Source organism: Zosterops lateralis, assembly GCF_965231275.1.
Source record: "Zosterops lateralis genome assembly, chromosome: 15".
In the NCBI taxonomy this organism is placed as follows: domain Eukaryota; kingdom Metazoa; phylum Chordata; class Aves; order Passeriformes; family Zosteropidae; genus Zosterops; species Zosterops lateralis.
This window is the reverse complement of record NC_139775.1, coordinates 2,046,190-2,066,631: the sequence shown is the minus strand read 5'-3', so window position 1 is coordinate 2,066,631 and position 20,442 is coordinate 2,046,190. Positions and strand designations below refer to the sequence as shown.

The following is a 20,442-nucleotide window of genomic DNA, read 5'->3' as shown; positions in this document are numbered from 1 at the left end:
CCAAACACAAACACTGAAGGACCTCTAATTCCCGCCCAGCCTCCATCCCACCAACACGACAGTCCCTTTTCTGGACAGAACGATGATTGTCCAGACAGTGAATGATCATTCTGTCTATATATATGAACATGACGCACGGACTGCATAGAAAAATTCAATCAGTTATGCATGGAGGAAAGGCTTAGGTCCGTTCCCTTGACAACCAATGCCCGGTACTAAATACTTGCATTTTACTTGCCAAATACTACAGATTAGCCAACTAAAGCCTGCTTTCTCCTTCTTAAAAGGTCTAAACATTCAAGCACCGTCCACTCAGCGCAAGCAAGCTAATGTTATTAGACGAATATCTCCTGGCACACAAAGGGGGGGCAGCATTTGGGGGGCGAGAGGAGGAGAAAAGCAGTCTTGTTTTCTGTCTGAAAGCCAACTGCATCACTTAGCAACAAGCCCAGAGGCCTGCCAGAATTCAACCCTTGTTTGCAGCCTTTTAGTTCGGCTCAGTAAATTACATTTAACGCAAGCTGGGAGCGTCTGGGACGATTGAATGGCTGAACAAACAGCTCCCTGTGCTGCCCACGAGGTCCTCGGCCGGCTCCTGCCGGGCTGTGGGGAGGGCACTGGGAGGCGATGGGAATGGGGAGAGGGGCTGCTGCCTGAGGGAAACTGCTTCTTGCCACTGAAGTTCGAGAGAGGGGGGCAAAGACAGAAAAATGGGGAAAGTGAGGGCCAGAAATGGAAAGCTAGCCATTGCTCGCCAGCCGCTTGCCTTGGCATCGCTCCTTGGCAAACCAGAGCCCCGTGCCAGGCAGTCCCCGGGTGTTATCCTGCTATACAAGCCAAGCAGAGAACCAAAATCTCTCTGGTGCCAGTCCCCTCCTGCCAGCACCACAGCTTAAATCAAAACCACGAGATTACAACGCCAGCACAAAGATGTTTTGAGGGGTTTCTCTGTCACTCCCTTTGCTAATGGATCAAACTTATGGAGCAGGATTGCCCTCAGAGGTGGCCAGAGGGGATGGAAGCAGGCACAGGAGACTGACACAGGGGGTCTTGCTTCCCACTGTGGTTTACAACATGTCCTTGTCTGGCAAGGGAGGCAAATGCAGCTGAAGATGCCAAACTCAGTTCATGGCACACAGCCTGCACTGGGTGGCTGCTCTTCCCAGGCAACAGATCCTCCAGGGAAGCCCTGAGATGAGCTCTAGGGAACCTACCTTTGATGCTGCTGAGAGACAGAGAGCGATCCCGGTCTGCCAAGCTGGGCCCCAGTTTGCTGCTGCTGCTACTGCTGCTGTTGTCCTTCTGCCGGGCCACAGCCACAGCAATGCCAACAGGCAAGTGCCTCACCTCCACCTCGCCCTGGGAGCCGATGCTCTCACGGCCGAAGGATTTGGCACTCTCGGGTCTCTCAGGGTCCCTCTTTAGCTGCTTTGCAGGCTGCTGCAGCAGCAGCTGCTGCACCTTGGAGGCTCCCAGCTGTGCAGAGTCCAACTTCACATTGCCCAAACCCCCAAAAGGGCTTTTCTTGCCGCAGCTCTGCCGGGATGCCGTCTCCTTGGCAAAGCTGCCGCTGTACTTGATGAGGCTCTGCATGGCCGAGCCTTCGCCGTGTGAGGCAGGGTGCAGGACGTCCGCAGTGCCCCGCGAGCCCACCACCGAGGACCGCGGCAAACCACTGGGGTCAAGGTAGACCTTCTTGGCCTCCTCCTCCACCCGGCTGACGTGGTTGTGCTGCGCAGCCAGCACCGCCATCTGTGTGGTGGCAAAGTTGCCCATCTCAAAGGGCTTCCACTTCTGCTCAGGCGGTTTCAGCTGACCGTGGTCCAGGTGCTGCCGGGAAGAGTCCAAAGTGCCATAGACCTTTGCTGCTTCTTTAGAGCTGGATCGCTGGAAGCGATCCCGCTCACAGGGGCGATGCTCTGCCTCCGGACTCGGCTTCAGCAAATCCTTGGAGGCCAGGAACTCCCTACTCTCTGGAGAGCCCAGCCCCGGCCGGTTGAGGAAGGGCTCTGAAGTGACCTGTCTCTTCAGTGCCATGGAGTTTGTCCTGATGACTGAGCCCTTCTCTCTCAGAACCTCCATCCTTTTGGCATCACTGTGACAAGAAAAGTCCTGGGACAAGAGTGTGCGGGAGGCATCAGCAAGGCACCGCTCTGTGGGTGACTGCAACACCCCCACTTTGCCAAGGTCCTTGTCCTTCCCCTTGTTGTCACGGGCCTGGGAGGCGATTTGGATGGGCCCACTCCTCTCGTCGTAGGCTTCGACCGAAGGCACGAAAGTGGGGGCGATTACTTTGTGCTCCCTCCCCAGCTCCTTGGCCGGTGGGAAGATGGTGTACATGCTGGAATGGACGGGCTGCGGAGGGAATGTTGTGGCCGGCGTCATCTTCCCCGTCTGCGAGGGGTGTGGGGATGGACAGCTACAGGAGATGTGCAAAGCGCCCACAGAGGGCAGGAGGGGCTCCCCCCGCTTCAGCCGCTCCGCGTGGGCGTGCGCAGAAGGCCTCATGTTCTCATCGTGCCGAGCGGGGTCCTTGGCACAGCGGTCCTGCTCGGCACCCAGGACCTTCAGCATGGGGTCTCCGCCGCCGTTGCAGTTGCTGAGGGAAGAGCTCTGCAGCGGGTTCTTGGACTTGGGTTCCCCACTGCCTGCGCCCCGATTTGGCATGTGCTCAGCCAGGAATGGCGAGAGACGCTCGCCAACCTTCACCGCCTTCTCCACCACGCTCACTTTCCGGTCGCTGTCGGGCTTGGTGTCCTGTGTGAGGTCGACCACGCTGCGGGGTCGGGGCTCCTCCTTCGGCTTGCTCTCCTTCTTGGCAAAGGGCAGGGATAGATCGCTCCGGCATGCCCGCTCCTTCCCACCGGGGTCCTTCAGGCCTTCTTTTGAGCTCTTGTGCAGCTGCCCAAGGTCCTTTTCCCGGAGCAAAGTGCTCGGCGTGTGGCTGCCCACAGTCCTTGAGAGGGGAGGCTGTGGGTGCAAAGCGGACTGGCCTGCATGGCTGGACAGGTAGAATCCATCTGCAGAGTAAAAGCAGCCAAAATTATCACAGGCTTCCAAACCCCTTCAGTCCTACACAGAGACAGGCAAGAGGTGGCAAACCAGGAAAGAATGGATTTCAAAGATGTCTTAAACAAAAATGCCCAGGGCAAAGGAGACCAAGCAGCTTCCTCTGTGTGGGACGCAAGACAGCCCTGTCTCTGATGCACACTGGGGCTTCAAGGAGGGACCTGGCCAGCTTTCCTACAGATCAGCCACATCCAAAACCTTGGTACTGCTCAGCCTAGGAAACATCCCCAGCTGATCACCCAAGGCGGTTCTTACTCTTCACCCCCAACACTCCAGCATCCATCAGCTCCAGCAGCCAAAGAAGCCCAAAGGACAGGGTAAGAACCCAGGGGTGACCAACGGGAAGGGCACACAGCGTCCCAGACTCACCTTTCTGCGACTCAAAGAGACTGTGCTGTCCCAGCTGGGCCAGGAGCGGACTGCCGGCACTGGGAGGTTCGAGGTGACTCAGGGGAATGTATGATGGGTAGAGACCGTTAGGCAGATGGGAAAAGCCTGCAGAAAACGGGAAACAGAAGAGGAAAACATGTTTTATCCCAAGCAGCACGCTGCCTTGGAACAAGCCCCACAGGAGCACAGACTGTTGTGGCTGCCGGTCCCTCACACGCCAGGAGCGGCGGCAGCAGCAGGGACGCACGTGGTGACACACAGCACACACAGCCCAGGGCAGGGACCCTTGCTCGGGGACCTCACTTCAGGAACTGACCCCCCACCCCGGGTCCCCCAGCTCAACCTGGGCACCTCTGAGGGACTCCAACTCTGCAGCAAGTGGAGCATGCTGCTTCCTGAGCAGAGCCTGACACCTGAGGGCTCAGATCAGGAAGGTGACCAAATCACCTGACTGATGTTTTATCACAAGTACAGCAACCTGTGGGTGAGGGGACTCCCCAGCATGCTTCCGGAGTCATGTAAGACCCTCTTGCCAGTTTTACCAACACAGCTCATTCTTGCTGCAGGTGCCCAGCACTGCATACAATCTTTGGGGAAAACACAAGGGCATCCTCCAGAGCAGCTCACAGAAAGCACAATTTCATGTATCCAAAGCCAGCATCTTATCCCAGAGGAAGGCAAAACAGAGTGTGACAACCATCTGCGAGCTGATATGAAAGCAGCATATTCTCACAACCCTGCTGTGAGTGGTCTGGATGTTCTGGACATTGGGTCCCCAGCAACACCTTCATGCAAATTGCCCTCATCAGCATTTCCTCAGTGAATACAATCACTATAATAGTGGTAATAACACACACTGTTGGGTACAGGCAGCAATTCCTCTCCAACACTGCCACCAAACGACATCCGCGCAACACTACAAACCCAACCCTCCACTGGGATGCCAAATTATGGCACCCCAGTCCATGCCATAATTTAAAAACTGAGTTAAACCCATCAGGAGAATCTGAAGGAGCCAGTCAAGCCCTCTGCAACCCTCCTCCCTTCCCCTCAGCCCACATTAGCAACCAACTTCCCCCAAATTCAACCATCCCACTGAAAGCAACCAGGCAACAAGTTTGTCAGGAGTCCAGCATCCAACTGGCTCAAAACGACATCACACCAAAATCCAAGGGGAGAGGGAGAAGTTCAGTCCCCGAAGCTGCACGTGGAGCACCATCTGCGAGAGCTAGTCAATATTTCACATTATTTAGACAGCCAGGATCTCTTTGGCGTACATGTTTGCATCCCGGCATATGTGCCTCACCGACGCGGCGCTCCGCGCAGCTCCTGGCCCGCATCCATCGCCCGACAGATCCCAGCGGCATCGCCCGCACACGCCAACCTCTCCAGCAGCGGGACCAGGGGAGCTGCTGTGCCCGTGGCAGATCAACGCAGAGCCTGCTCCCAGCAGGTAAAACCTGCCGCTTAACCCTGAGCACAAGCGCTGCAAAGGCGCTAAAAGAGTGCGCACACATCCACGCCTCTCCTTGGTAACCCCAAAACCTCCACGCTGAAGCATTTCCAAACACCTTTTCTTACTCCAGGGCTGGAGAGAGCTGGGTAGAACCCAGCTTAGCTTAGCAGTGAGCAGCTCCACTCCACGCCGTATATGCCCGTGTCACTGTCACTGCTCCGGCAGGACTGGGCTGGCAACAAGCCAGCATCTGGAGCAGGAGTGACACATTTCCAAGGGAAGGCAAGTCCCATCTGGCAGAGCACATGGCTGCAGCATGGCAAAGCCCCTGGAGCACCCCATGCCACACGAGGCCAGAGGCTCCAGCCACAGACATCCCCACGTGAGCCCCTTCTCCCAGCCAGACGTCAATCCCAGCTGTAGCTGCTCCAGCAGGCGGAAACGGCGGCACGGGGATCACAGAGAGACACGGCCCGTGCTGCAGACACCACTGTGCACAGATGCCCATGGCATGTCCCTACTTGCATGTGGTGCAAGGACATGAAGCCAACTGCAGGGCTCCAGGGAAGGGACACACTCCAGCACTGTCATCAGGCACAGGGACACCTTAAGTTACTGATACTCAAAGAGACATTTTGGTACCAGTTACATCCCTAGTCCTGTGAGGATATCTCCCTGCTTTCAGCATCATATCCTGCCCAGGGATAACACAGGCTCAGTCCCAGCCCCGAAAGTTCTGGGGCTTGCTCCCCAGTCAGCATCATCACATCCTGCTACAGTGACCCAGTCCCAGCTGGGGCTGTAGGAGCAGGAAGGGGAACGCAAAGTGTCCAAGCTGGGGACAGGTTCAGATGGGCAGATTGGGAACCTTGCAGGGCAGTTGTCACCATGCCAGCTGGGAAACAGCAGCAGAACTGAGCTGATGCCACCAGCCAACCCCCAAAGTCACCTCACACCAGGCAACTCTTCCCAGTAAATTCCAGAAGCCCACAACATTAGTGCTGCTCCTTGGAGAGACATAAGCCCAGCACAGAAGCTCAAAGCACATTCCAAAGTTCTGCAGATGGAGAAACTGAGGTACGGGCAGCTGACCAGCAGCAAAACCAGAGAACCACTTGAACTCCAGCCTCGGGTCTACCAGTGACACTGTTTTCCCTTGCAAAGTGCCTGAAGAAGTGCACAGGCTGTATTTACCTGGCTTGTCCCCTGCCAGGAACCAGAGCAGGAGTAGGGAGCAGGAATCTGAACCACAGCTTTCCTGAGGATAAAATGCAAATCCAACCTCGAGGCCCTGCCAGAACATCCCTTCCTCTGTACAGCCCTCCAGCAGCCACGCTGACGGGCTGCTGGCATAAGACTCACACGTAGCCCAAGACCTGCTGCCCCAGTGCCCTGGGCAGGACCTGGAGGTGAAGCTGCTCCTCCATGCGCTGAGGAGCTGCACTCGCAGGAGGCGGCCACGGGTGAGTTGCTGCCTCCTTGGATCTCCATGCCAGAAAGCGATGCCAAGGGGAGAAATTCTACCGCAGTGAGCAACATACAGCTCACCCCAACCATGGGCTTCTGCCAGGAGAAAGGGAGGGGAAAAGGGGAAACCACAACCATCTCCATCTGCCTGGGGCCAGAGTGTTTGCTGAACCAGCACAAGATCCGCTTTGCCCAGGGACACGCCGACAGGTCTCAGCAGGCTGAGCCACGCTCCTCCAGCCGACTGCTTGCCCAGAGGCGGTCTGGCACCACAGCACAGGCAGGGAGGTGCGAGTTGGCAACACTGCCAAGCCCAGACTGGCTGTGCCCCCCCTTCCCTGCCAAGTTACACCATGCCAAACACACGCATGTGCCCATTAGCTCGGCCTCTGACCACCTGGGAAAGGCACCACCAACACTTATCTCATGCCAGCAGGGACACACATGAGCCAAAGCAGCCCAGCTCTGAGGGTAGAAGGGTTCAGGGCACAGAGATCGGCCCTCAAATTACTTTATCCCTACAGCCAGCAGCCAAAACGCAACCCCTGTGATGCTCCAGTTGCTGCAGTGGATGAACACACCTGTCCTCCTCCCTTCCAGCTCCAAGATTATAAAACATACCTGTTTTGCACAATTGAGACATAAATCACTAAGGGCTGTTATTAGAGGAACTTGGCGGGTGCAGATGTGTCAGCCCACTTGAAAACATCTTCTCCATCTTTGCTCAGCTCTCCAAAACAGCACGGGTTTGGGGGAAGAGGTATACGGCCTCGGGTGACTCACCACCGAGAGGGGATGTGACCGATGAGGAGACGAGATACCAGCAACCGCACAAACCACACACCAAACGTCTGAAGGCCGGAGGTCACGCTGGGGGAAGTGGGAGGGAAACAGACCCCAAGTGCTCACCCTGCTTGGGGTTGACAGAGGTCCCTGTGAGGAGGGAGCTGGCAGAAAGCACCACCAGGCAGAGCTTGGGAAAGAGGGCAGGCAGCGATGCCTGCAGCAGAGGGGGCTGCCACTGGTCATCCAGAGTTTTAAACCTGTGGGGCCCCTCACATCTCAAGCCTAAAATTCAGTCTCAGCTGGACAAATCAGTCAAGCCTGGGTTGTGAAAGAGCCAGACAACAAGAGGGCAAGCTGGAGGCAACATGCTGAACTGAACATATCTCCCCCGTGGACACAGCTCCGGCCAATGAGCCAGGCTGCACGCCTGAGGTGACATGGGTGTGTGCCAGCACTGGGAAAGCTGCTCCGCCCCTCCTCGGCCATAGGTGACCGGCTGGCACCTTCAGCATCCCCATGCTGCTCTCCACACGTACTGCCAACATGCTACAGAGGGGACAACAGTGAAGGGTCAAGGGCAGCAAGTGGGAGCAACACAGAGACACCACTCAATGGGGAATTCACTCTCCCAGTCTGGTTCCATGTTTCCAAACTAACCAAGAGCACCAACACACCAGAGAGAAGCAGCATCGACAAAGCCTTTGCTCATACCTTGGGACAGCTTTCCAGTTGGAAAAGACCTTTAATCAAGTCCAGCACAGCTGGACAGCCCTGGTGGCCAGTGTGGGATAACAGGTGGCCACACGAACTGCTGGCTGCAAAGCACACCCTGAAGCTGAGTGCTGGGCATGAGCCATCCTTGTCTGAGAAGCCACAGCCCTGGCACCGTAAGACCAGTGGCATCCAGCACCCCGGGAGAAGTGAAGTAATTCTCTCTCATCAGCCACATCTGCCTGTTACACGTTTCTGCCACTTATGAAATATTTCCAACCGCCGGCATCCTGCCCCATCCTCCCTGGGCCATGATGGACGGACACATTGCCAGGACTCAGGCTGGCACCACACACTGCTCTTCAAGGGGCTGTGGCCACAGAAGAGCCTGAACTATAAAGCCTGACCCCTTGGACCCTCCAGTCTGAGCCAAACAGGGCTGGGAAACACAGTGGCAAGAATTTGGGTTTATTTCCATGGGATGTTTTGAACTCTGGGCACTCAAGGGAGATTTGCAGCCCAGCTGCAGCCAGTTCTCTGCTGGCTGCTGGGCGCAGCACAGAGCAGGAGCTGCAGCCACCCTTGGCCAGCAGCACAATCACCTCTCCCCCAGTCCAGCTCACAGTGCCTCACAGGCAGCCAACTAGGACAACAGTCCACACCACAAACAGCTGGATAAACGCTTACATCCTCCCCAGCAGGGAGGGAGGGGAGGAAAGCAGGGAAGGTCCAAGCACAGTGAGTACCTTCCCACCAGCAGCAGGACAGACACCACACCAGCTGCCTGTGCTTACCATCATCAGTGCATCCCTTATCCTCTCCCTGCAGAAGCAGCAGATTCCCAGGGAAGACTTTCAGGGCTCCCCCTCCAGCACACACCTCCCCATCTCTGCCCAGCGCAGCTCGGTGAGGCACAGCCGCAGCTATTCCTCATGCACACATTTATGGCTGCAAACAGCTGCGAGCCGGAGTGCTGACAGTGTAAATCTTTGCCACCTCCTCCCCTGCCTGCCGGGGCAGCTCCAGTGACACCCGAGGCACCGGAGCCGCTTTGACTCTGTGCCATGCACGAGACACCAGCGATACGAGCCCCTGAACATGCCGGGCTGAAACCAAAGCCCTCGGATCAGATGTGCCTGGACTCCAGTGGTGGCTGGTCCCTATCCCTGTCCCCAGCAGCCCCAAGCTGCTGTCACAGCCCACCACTCCCCATGCCGAAAATCGCCCCAAAAGCCATATTTACACCCCATGCCACGGGACTGGCAGTAGCTTCAAGGCCCTAATTTACAGCCTCAATTCTCTGCATCCCCTGAAAGCCTTCGATCCCCATCCCCAGGATCCAGAACGGCCAGGGCAATTTAACTCCCCATTTAATCTTCTAAGGGCCCTGGCGAGCTCGGAGACAGCATCCTCTGGCAGGGGGTCCACACTCCCAGACTTTGCTGGCTTGAACAGCGCCGTGCCGCTTTCCTTCAGCTGCAAAAATCACTACCTTAAAAGCCAAGGCGAATTCTCCCTCCAGCTCAGCACAGCACTCTATTGTTTCTTTTAATTTTATTTTATTCCACGTGGGAATCTGTGTCCAGGCTGCTTTATTTTTAAGTGGCTCTTGCTCAATATTTACTATGGCTCGCAGCTGCGTCAGCACAGGAATGCTGCACGCTCGCGCCAGGTTTCCGACCAGCCCTCCCTCTGCCATTCCCCCTGTGCCGATACCGTGCCATGACTTTCCTGCCGTGTCACTCTCGTGGTGAATCACCAGCCCCCCACAGCCAAAGGACACTGAAGGGTAGGGTGTGAGCACAGGGCATGGGGGGATTCCCTGCTTCCATGGAAATAAATATCATCAGGCTGAGTCCTGCCGCTCACCTCCTCATCCAGGAGCTGGAACAGCCCCAACAGCCTGGAGATGGCAGAGGAGAAAGAAATGGGAAGTGGCACAAAGGACTCCAAATGGAAGGGCTCAAGGGACTGGTGTTCACGCCTCGTTCTGTCCCAATATCCTGGAGACTTTGTTTTCACCACACAACAAAACAAAGGCAATCCAAGGTATGCCAATGCCTCAGAAAAAGGACACCAACAGGACACTCTGAAGATCCCTCACAACGTCATCCACCTGCTCCCCATCAACAGCATCTCCATGGGGACAACAAGAAGCCACTCAGGTAGGGACATGAATCACTCTGGAAAAGTGAAGGTGGCTTTTCCTCACACTGGAAGGGCCAAGATGGAAATCATCCCAGTGGATTCTTGACATGATGTGCAGCCAGTCCACTCAGCCTGAAACACAGGGTCTGGGAAGCACCAATCTGGTCCCACGCTAATCCTGACACTCAAACTAGTGTCAACGCTCCTGGGTCACTGCCAACTGCTATATCAGAAGTTTCTCCCACGTGCCCCCAGCCTGAAATCCCCCACCACGTCGGATGTCTCTCCTTTTCCGCTGGCGTAATTAAACCTGACACCCCAACAGGGGTCCACTGAAACCTCCAGGTTCTCACTACACAGCCACACAGCTCTCCTTAAACAGCAGGGAGTGACACAGCGGAGTCGTCAGGTGCACATTTACTAAAATGCTATATGGAAATGGAAAAAATAGTAATTTAAACTCTCAAACTGATTAGCAGAATCTTCAGGAATGCAGAACCTGGCTGCTAAATTGCAGCCTCACCTTCCTCTCTTGATTTTCTAGGACAGCATGAAAATGCTTTTGCCTCGGTTCATCTTTCATTATGTTCAAGATTCTTTAGCCACTAGTATCCAGCACAGGGTTCCTAAGGCTGACTCTGCTCCTGGCACTGGATGCACATTTCAGTACAGGTGCTTCCCCCTCCCTCCTAAGCACAGAAATTAAACCCACCCCATTTAAATTTTAATTTTTTTTTTAATCACCCAAACTCAGTGCAGAAGACGATACAAACAAGTGAGCCCCCCTCTCCATGAGCCCTGCCTGCATATTTAACCCGGCACCACCCACGCACTGTCCTGTGCCTTCATTAGAAAAGAGCTCGTTACCCTTCACTGCCAGAGCCGGGAGAGCTACAGGAGCTCAGTGGGGGAGGTTATTGTGGGATGGCACCGGTGGTGCTGGTCCCCACATCACCTGCACCGAGTGCCTGCCAGCAGCAATTAAATCAGCCTTCAAAGAGAGATCCCAGCTTTCCCAGCACCATTAGCCGTGCCCTGGAGGGAACACGGTCTATTTTCAGCCACAGTGACTTAAGATCAGGTCACCAGCAGGTTAAATGGGACTGTGCAGCATCATCTCCCTGCCCTCCCATTGAGAAATTAAACACTGCTGTGTGATGGGCAGCACCAGCCCTGGACACACACCAGGTGCCCACAGAAAGGTAAATGCCACCTGCCTGCTACTCTCCTCTGCTTCCCATCACTGCCCATGGACACCCACTGCCCTGGCTGCCTTACCTCTGTGTGGGGTGGAGAGTGGGGGCTCACTGCAGGATCACCCTTGGCTTCCCCCCTGCCTGTCCTCCTGTCCAGCACAGTGAGAAAGGTCTCACCATGCCCAAGGCCAGGAGTGTTGGAAGGAGCCTCAGCACACCCCATCCTGCAAACCCAGGTCTGCACAGTGCCAGATCAGGGCTGCTCATCTCACCCCTTTCTCCCAATGGCCCAACTGCAAGTCCCCAAGCTGGGGACTGCCCCCAGCCACCAGTCCCACCACGGTTTTCACCACAGCCACCAGAGAGGTGGCACCTCCCCACAGCAGCTCCATCTGCTCTGCTGGTGAGTCCACCATCAAAACCCAACCAGCCACCCACCACTAACATCTGGCGGGGAGGTGGCAGCTGGATGTGGGTTTGTTTTGCCTCCCAGGCTCCTGCCAGGCGCAGTCAGCACGAGCCAGGATGACTCAAAGCCCGGGAGACGCAGCCTCCGTCACTGCTTATTTTAAACCCTCTTGTCTGCAAAGCGGCCGCTGTGGCTCAGCACCTCTCGGGGTGCTCTGCAAAGCGAGTGGCACTGCAAGGGGAAACTGAGGCACAGCCCCACAATCAGACCTGGGCACCACATCACCACTGCCTGCATGCTCAGCAGTCACTGAGCACAACACTGGGGAGCCGGCAGCAAGAGGGGATCAGTTCCGAGAAACACCCCAGGGCTGCAGCAAGGCCATTGCCAATGACCCAAACAAATTCATCTGCTCTGGCTTCATGATTCCCCTTGGACAGAGCACAGCCAGGACACAGTAAGTGCAAGGTGAAGCTGGATGCTCCCGCATGTGCTGCTCTGTGTGCCACAGGAGTGAATGCATCCCTCTCCCAGAGCTCAGCACTGACTTAAACAGCATCTGCAGGGACCTAAACCACTCTGGGAAAAATTCAGCAATGGGCTGCAGGCATTTGGGGGTGGAAGAAAGGGATCCACACATGGATCACAATCTCATAAGATTCTTTTCCTCAGGAAACCAGGCTCAAAAGCTCAGCTTCAGCCAAGCCTCTCCTCTTGACCCCTTCTCAGCCTTTTTCTCCTTCCAGAGGCTCCTGCCCTTCCCACATCCTCCTGAACATCAACCCATGTCACCTCTTCTGCACCAAAAAAAGCACTAAACTGTGAAGCAAAGGTGTATCTGCGGCCAGTAAACACCCAGGACCCCACACCTCCCCACTGCTGATAATGGGAGATAAACACACGGGCAAATATTATGGCAGTGCGGTTTAATTCCTGATGAATTATGCAAATCTGTATTCAAATTGAAGCACAGCCCTTGGGCTCTTCACAAATTGCCAAGCTGGCCCCGATGACACCAGGCAGGGACAGCCAGCCCTTCATCAGGTGAGGCACTACATGGGTGCCCTATATATGTACATACACACCCACGTATTTGCTTGCATATCTCAACTAGGAAGACCAAGGAATACCTGCAAGAATGGTTCAAGAGTGACTTTTGCATTTCTCCCTCCTCCCAGCTGCATTCAGTGTGTCCAAGGAAGGCCACCAAGCCTTCGTGTCCTCCACAGGATGGAAGCAGCTTGGGGTGATGGCGAGATTCAAAGCAGGACAGAAGATAAAACCCACCATGTCCGGGGCTCAGGAGAACAGGTGGCAGAGGAGGGCAGGAGGGGAACACCTGAAATACTTGTGCCATTAAGACTGTCAGCCCTGAAGCTGAGGAAAGGAAGATCTGTCCACAAAATAGTCACAGAGAGGGCTCATCTGATGAAAGTAGGAATTCCGATCCTACACAAACCCCGAACATCCATTAAAAGTAGCAGAAGAATTGCTGCTTTGTGTCACTAATCTCATTAGGGAGAAAGCCCCGCTGCAGTTGCCGGGATTGCAAAGGGAAACCCCGGCACGCTGCACACTCCAGGAGCCCGGCAGCGTGCCCTGCCCATCCCAGCGGAGCCGGGGCTTCCACCGGCACCCCAGCAAGGTGCCTGCACTCTTCCTTACTCACCCACCCGGATCTCTACTCTCTGGAGCATTGGCTTGTGTGCGACACGGCATGTGGGATGTCCCCACGCCCAGCCGACCAGGACACAAACACCAGGATGACACACACTGTGTGGTGATAACACGGGAGCTGCTTCATCCACACACAGCGACCGGCGCTGCCTGCGAGCAGCACACAGCCCAATCCCTCCAAAACCCTTCCTCCCCTGCACAAGGGCCACTGCCACTATTATTTTTAATATTTTTTTAAATTAAAAGCAATTAAACCAAATGTGTTAAAAGCATATTCAAGTCACAGGGATTTCTACCGAGAAGCAATGGAGGCATGAAGGGAATTAGGGGCAATACATCCAACTAGTGAAGGTAAAAACGGTTCTTTGCTGGCAGGGATGCATCAGGATAAGATGGATAGAGGCAGAAGCAGGAGCAACCTTTGCAGAAGTTGCTGGGGATACAGCTCCAAAGAGACGGAGCTGAGCGCCTTAAAATTTCTGTTATTCCTCTAAAAAGACATATTCCTTCCTGAATATCGCTCCTTCTCTGCTCCGAGCCCACCATGTTTGGCTTGCCTGCCTGCATCCAGCTCCCTCAAAATGGCTCTTTGGCCATTGCTACACTGGCAATAAAAATTTATTCCCAAGGTCACTTCAATCCCTTTGCCACTATTTCAATCTGGCTGGATTTAAACAAAACCCAGCCTCAGACACACGGAGTCCCCCCTTCGGCCCCTCCTTTCTGCCCATCACTTCCCTGATTTAGCACTGCCAAACTCTCAACTACCTTTCGCTTCACATAACCATCAGCAGCAACAGCTGGAAAGGAAAACGGGAGCATATTGTGCACCCAACAGCTGATCCTGGCGGCGTGGGGAGGGAGCCCAACTGTCACCGCCGCGGTGCTGCCGGATCGGGGCTCCTGCCGCGTCCCCCAGCCAGCGCCCACGGGGACCAGCTAAAGGGGCTGGGTGAGTGGTTGCCCTCTCTGGTGTTTGAGAGCAGGGGAGAAGCAAACAATAAGCAAAGCAAATAAACAGCAGAGAGGGACGGCGTTGGTGGGTGCGTCGCGATGCCTGCAAAGACATCCAGCTGTGCCAGCCCGGAGCTAAGCTGGTCAGAAATACAGGGATGGGAGGAAACATGGAGAGAAACGGCCAAATACTTGTGGTGAGGCAGCCACACCAGAACTGCCCCTCTACTAAACTTTGCTTTTTAAAGAGCATCCCCAGCTGGAAAAAACGCAGGGAGAGGCTGTGCACCTGGACACAGCACGGCTCACTCGCCCTGGCTCCAATGGGCAGGGAACTCAGGGCTGCCCTTGGCTCCTCCACCCTGCCTGCATTTTCAGGTTGCTCAGGGGGCACCGTGCTCTCCGTTTCAGCAGTGAGGCTGAACAAAGCACTCCCTTGTCCTCAGCACCTCGAGCAGGCAATGCCGGATCGCGTTACCTAACCCAGACCAACATCTCCTCGTCCCGGCACGGCAGCTTTCGTGTCAGCACATGCCAGGCTGGCCCCGATTCCCTGCACCACCTCCTGCCCGGAGCTTTAACTGGACCAGTTTAGTGCATGGTGAAAACACACGGGGCCTTGTTTGGACTCGTCGGGCGCTAACCCCAGCTCGGGGAGGTGATCCGACACCCTCGCGCCCGTCGCAGCCGCGGCCGAACCGCAAGGCGCTCACCTGGAAGGCTGCCATAATGACGTTAATTCCCCTTAACAATGTTCATTTCCATATTCATCAGAGGATGGTGAAATGACAAGATGGGGGGTTATTTACTATATAATTATAAACTAATTTCAGCTTTAGCCTGGGTTATCCTAGGAAGGAGATCTAAAATTTCCCTTACGAAAGTCCTGCTCTGCTAACCGCGTCTTGCAGTGAGATTAATTCCCAGCAATTTCCATTTCTCCAACAGCTGCTCTGCTGGGAAAGAGCAGGAGCTCATCCCCAACACCAGGGAACTGCCCAGTGCCCCATGCCACCCCCAACTAGGATTTCCAGTGCCGGCTCATACTCTAGATCAGATTTTCTCTGGCACACCATCAGTCAGGGATGGGACCCTTGGTTTTCCAACCCTACCAAGGAGACTCTGTACTGGGTAGGAGGCAAGGCGCGCTCCAAGTGGGAGAAAGGCTGCTAGAAACCACACTAATAAAAGACACCTTTACCAGCCTCGTGTTACCAGAGGCAGGGACAGATTCCTGCCCATTGACCTGGGAAGGTGTTGGAAACCCTCAGACAACAGAGGATCCCACAGGACCTTGCTCAGAGCAAGTTTACATCACCACATTGGCCCTTGGGCTCTTGTTCATGCTCCAAGGCCAACATCCCTACCACCTACCACTGCTTGGGATGGGCACTTCAACGGAGTATGCAGCACAGGCTGGACAGCCCTTCCTCACTGCTCCTGAAGGATGGAGATGCCACCCCACAGTCCACCAGGACCTTGGGAAAAATCACTAGGACTTCAGAGAAACACAGGAGCTCAGAGTGGGAACCTCCCAAAAACGTACAAGTCCCTTTTCCACCACCATTTCAGCCCAGACGCTGCTCCTGCCTTCCTCACAGCCTACAGGCTGGCCGCCAGCCCAAGGGAGCTGCAGGACATCACTGTGTGGCCGAGCACTTCCTCCACCCCCGGGGATGCCGGGTGTGAAGAGCAGAGTGTGACGGGACCAAGCACAACATCGCTGCCCAGCATCACCTCCCCGAGCCCCATAGGCACAGGCACACTCCCTGCTCTGCCTGAAAACACATCTCAAAAAGCATCTCGTTTCACCAGGGCCCCAAGAGAGGGGAAGCATCCTCCCAGGCAGGTCCCCAGCCCAGCCACATTCCTCCCGGTGTTACACCTGGCCCCTGCCCCAAGGAGCCCCCTGCGCTCTGCCCCTCGCACCACCCCCTGGGCAGGCAGGGAGGGGAACTGTGATTTCAAGGGCCATTAAACACCGATGGTATTTTCCTTGCAGCATCAAAATGGGACCAAAGAGAGCCGCGCCGAACCATGGGCAAAATCCTGCCGGTGGTCCGGGAGCCATCGTGCTCCGAGCAACGCAGAGGAGTAGGGCACGGATTGCTCCAGTGTTTCAATCCATGTTATCCCGGGCTATCAGCAAAGCAAGTTTAGCATGGATGCAGTTTGATGAGAAAATTGTGCTTCCACTGGCATTGCCGACGGCAAGGCCTCCTGCAAAATCTGCGGGCTCAGCAGAAGCACCATTTTGCCATTATAAGGATGGCTACAGCGGGATTTTGCTGGCACAGCAGCGCTGTCTTGGGGGATGGAAGGGTATTTTTATTTCTTTTCCTATGCTCCTACCTGGGCCAGCTTTCTGGAAAACTTCTCTCCGGGCACAGCAGGCCTGGAAGCAAGGTCGGTCTCCAAGCTGCCTTAAATCCCTGCATTTGAATGCACATGCTAATGTGAAGTAGGAAAGCAGGGAAACCAAAATCTCTTCCCTCTGTCTGCCCGCTTTCCTTCCAGCCACTGCTCCGGAGCTGGATTTAACACAGTCAGCCGTGCTCATAGTGGCGTGTCCCTTTTCCCGAGCACTGAAAAGTGTTTCTGAAGCATATTTTAAGGGAAGAGGATGAGCACCCTTTTGTACAAACACATATCTGTTCCTGGAGCCCCTTCAACCAAGAAAGGATACCTCAACACACAGCAAAAAGCACATTTTTATTAATTACTATTAATGCTATTTTAAACTCGGAGAGTCTTGTTTTGGATATGGGTGATCCTTGCTCGCACACAGGGACACGGTCCCAGAGCAGCCCTTCGCAATCGCGTCTGAGGGAGCCTTTTCCACCTCCCCCCAAAACACAGAGCCTGCCAAGAACAACACGCTCCTCTGGGATGGAGCCGACACCAGGACTCAAAGACAGTGGCAATAGGGAAGGAGCAAAAATTATAAACCTCCATATTTTGAGCTGCTGCAGAGCAGAGTGAGCCCTTTGGCTTTAATGGACTCAGCTGCCTCATTCCACGGATTGCAGCCTTTTCTTAAGCAACATCTTCCCAGCAAGCTCCAGGCACAAAATTCCATTGCAAACAGCCCCTTTCCTCCGCTATCCCTCCACAACACCCATCAGAGGGGCACCCAGCCCCTTGCCCTCCTCAGGGACGGGGAGACGGCGATGCCCAAGAGTACACGGGGGACAGGGAATGCCATCCCTGCACCGAAGGCCGGCTCAGCTCCTGCCTCAGCCTCCAGCTCACTCCTCCGTCCATGCGCTTCCAACAAAGGGGCTTCTGTCCCCGTCCCCCCGGCCCGCACAGCAGCGGCCAAAATGCTACCATGGAGCAGCAATCCCCCCGAGAGGAGCCCAGGGTGCAGGGGTCACTGCACACAGCCCAGGCGCCCGTGCTCTGGCGCTGGGGCACGGCCCGGCTGCCGGAACCAGCAGAAGGTACGGGAAAAACAAGGAGTCGGTGCCGGCCATAACTGGATTCTCAAATATGGCCAATCGTGCTATTTTTACAGGGGCGTATTTATTTTCAGAGGACGCTGGGATGGATTCAAGAGTCTCTTTCTTCAGCCCGGCGGTATTTAGGGATCGGTTTGAACTGGCTCTATTTAAAGGCTTCGCCTCCTGCCCACTTTTCTTAACCCCTTGCACAATCCTTTGCATTCCACCCCTCCTAAAAACAAAACAAACCCCCCCAAAAAAACACAACAACAACAACAACAAAAAATGCACCAAAACCACAGACCAACAGCACTGTGAACACAAACGTACAAAGGGCCCCTCGGTAGCAGGAAGCAATCATCATTTCAGGCGATATTGTTAAAGCTGTAAAAAAACAACAACAACCACCAAAATATCCCTGCCTACCCCACTGCTGTGGTTTAACGGGAGTTTCGGCTGTTAATTGTAGAGATCTTTTTAATGGAGTTCAGCCTGAGTGGGAATTGCCGTGACAAAGCCGAGCTTTGTGAGGATCCTGCCGGGGAGCGGACGGGGAGACCGGGCACTGCTGAGCTGCAGGGACAGGGCATTTCAAACAACTCCCACAAAAAAGGAAAATAAAAAGTAATTTTAAAAATAAAATAAGAACGCAATAAAGAAGAACTGGAGGTATCACACACCCTAGTCCCTCCGTGAGGGGACCCAAAGCTGAGGCTTTCTCCCAGTGTGGTAGGAAAGCTCCCAGAAGGCAGCACAGAGCTCGATCAGCTCCGAGAGGACAGAGCTCTGTGCCTCCCTCCTGACCCGCCTGGATTGCAGAAAAGGAAACTTTGAGAGGAGAAATAAAACTTTAAAAAAAAAAATTACCCAATAAGAAAAATAAGAAAAATTTAAAAAATACCAAGAACCCACAGTCGGTTTGGCTTGAGATTGTCCAGATGAATTTTTGCAAAAATCATATTCTGCTGCAGTAGGAGGTGGAGGAGAGGAAAAAAAAAACAACTAGAGAGGGAAAAAAAGGGAGGGAAAAAAAAAAAAAAGACAAAAGGGAAGGAAAAAAGGTGTTTGCCCATGTGCTTGGCTTCATAGCCCCGTTCGCTTTACACCTCTCCTCTTAGCACCTGGGAAACTGGCACTGCCACCTAGTCTAAAACTAATAAATCTTTTTCCCTCGATTCAGGCTGCTTCCTTCTCTGCAGATGTTGGCAATCAGGTTTGCAAATTTCAAAGTCATTCGTCCCGGGCGGCTGGGAGAAAAGCAGGTTTATTATTGCAAAACCTGTCACCCTCCCAACGCCTAAAGTAAACTCCGAGTCACCTCTCCACGCCCAGGAGAAAGAAAGCGGAAAAAAAAATTAAAAATAGAGCCAGAGAGGGAAATCAAACGGTCAGAAATCCCTTCTGTCCTCGCAGGGAAAGCAGCGAGCCAGGAGTGTGGGCAGGAGAGATCGGCAGAGTCCTCCCAGCCCTGCCGGACTCCCCGAGCCGCTGGGAAAGGAAGCTCGGAAAAGGGGAAAAAAATAAAAAGCCTCCAAAAACCAAAAGTAATTTAAACAAATAAATAAAAAGCTGACTGTGGGAAAAAAAAAAGAAAAACAAACTGCGCATATTTCAATGTCTTTTCTTTTTTAATGGAAATGCAGCCGTGGGGCTGCCCGAGAATGAAGCGCGTTGAGAAAGAGGAAAAAATATAAGGAGGGAGCAGTACTGCACATCGCATGGAAGTTTTGTTTGCGGGTTTAAAAAAAAAGAATTGCGGAGGAAAAAAAAAAAAAAAAAAGAAAAGAAAAAAGAAAGAAAAAAAAAAAAAAAGAAAAAAGAAAAAAACAACATCAAAACCAGCGGTGCCGGCAGCGCTGCCCGGGGGCAGCGGGACCTGAGAGGCTCGGGCTGAACCGGGCAAGAAATCACTAAAAGAAACGCATTTTAATCCTTTTTCCACCCAGAGACGGGGTTTTTTGGCTGTCCGGGAAGGGCAGCGCGGGGCAGCGCACTCCTGTCCCTCCGCAACTCGGTCCGCGCCTCTCCGAAAATCGCATTTATTCCCCAGATTTATTCCGCAACCGCCGCGGCAGGGATTTTCCTCAGAGCCAGCAAAACCGTGCGCTGGAAGGGGGGATTTCTGTCGGCTAGGCGCAATTTTTCCCCCTATTCCCCCATTTTTTCCTCCATTCCTTTATTTTTCCACCATCACCCTTTTTTTTTTTTTTTCATACTTCTTCCCCATTCCCCTATTTTTTTTTTGTCACCAAATCCAAACAACGCGAAGCCGAAAACACTCGAGGAAAACACGCGAAAAATCCGCGAGCGCATAAATCTCTAATTCTCATGAGGATATTTATATTTCGGAGGGTTGGGGGGAGCGGGGGAGGTTGAAGCCCGATCCCGGGTTCGCCACCGCGGACAGAAGGGAAGGGAGGGAAGGCGCGGGGGATCCGCGGAGCCTTACCCGGGTGGGAGTGGAGGCTGATGCCCGAAGCGAGGAATTTGCCGGGCTGGAGGGCGGCGGGGAGGCCGGCAGCCATGGGCCCGGCGGCGGGGGCCAGGCGGCCGGTGGCTCCCAGGCGGTGGCTCTCCATGGCCAGCCCGGAGAGCAGCGGAGGGGGGCCGTGCACCGAGCGGGGGGGCCCGAAATCTCGGCCATCCATCATCCACTCGCCGGCTTCGCGGAGTCTCCCGGATCGCTGTCGATGCCCGCCACCGCCTTCCCGCCCCCCCCACCCCCCCCGCCCCCCA

The 20,442-nt window shown here is 54.6% G+C and overlaps 1 protein-coding gene across 3 annotated transcripts in view; it reads right to left on the bottom strand.

Moving 5' to 3' along the window:
- TNRC18 (trinucleotide repeat containing 18) overlaps nt 1-20,423 on the bottom strand; it is a 53,464-nt gene extending 33,041 nt beyond the window's left edge. For all 3 annotated transcript variants that reach the window (XM_083872206.1, XM_083872207.1, XM_083872208.1), the window contains exons 1-3: nt 20,156-20,423; nt 3,439-3,564; nt 1,215-3,020 (exon numbers count right to left, since the gene is read on the bottom strand). In XM_083872206.1, the coding sequence (XP_083728332.1) occupies nt 1,215-3,020; nt 3,439-3,564; nt 20,156-20,357 (2,134 nt within the window). In that variant the 5' untranslated portion in view covers nt 20,358-20,423. The remainder of the gene's footprint in view (nt 1-1,214; nt 3,021-3,438; nt 3,565-20,155) is intronic.
- Between the last annotated feature and the right edge of the window lie 19 nt (nt 20,424-20,442).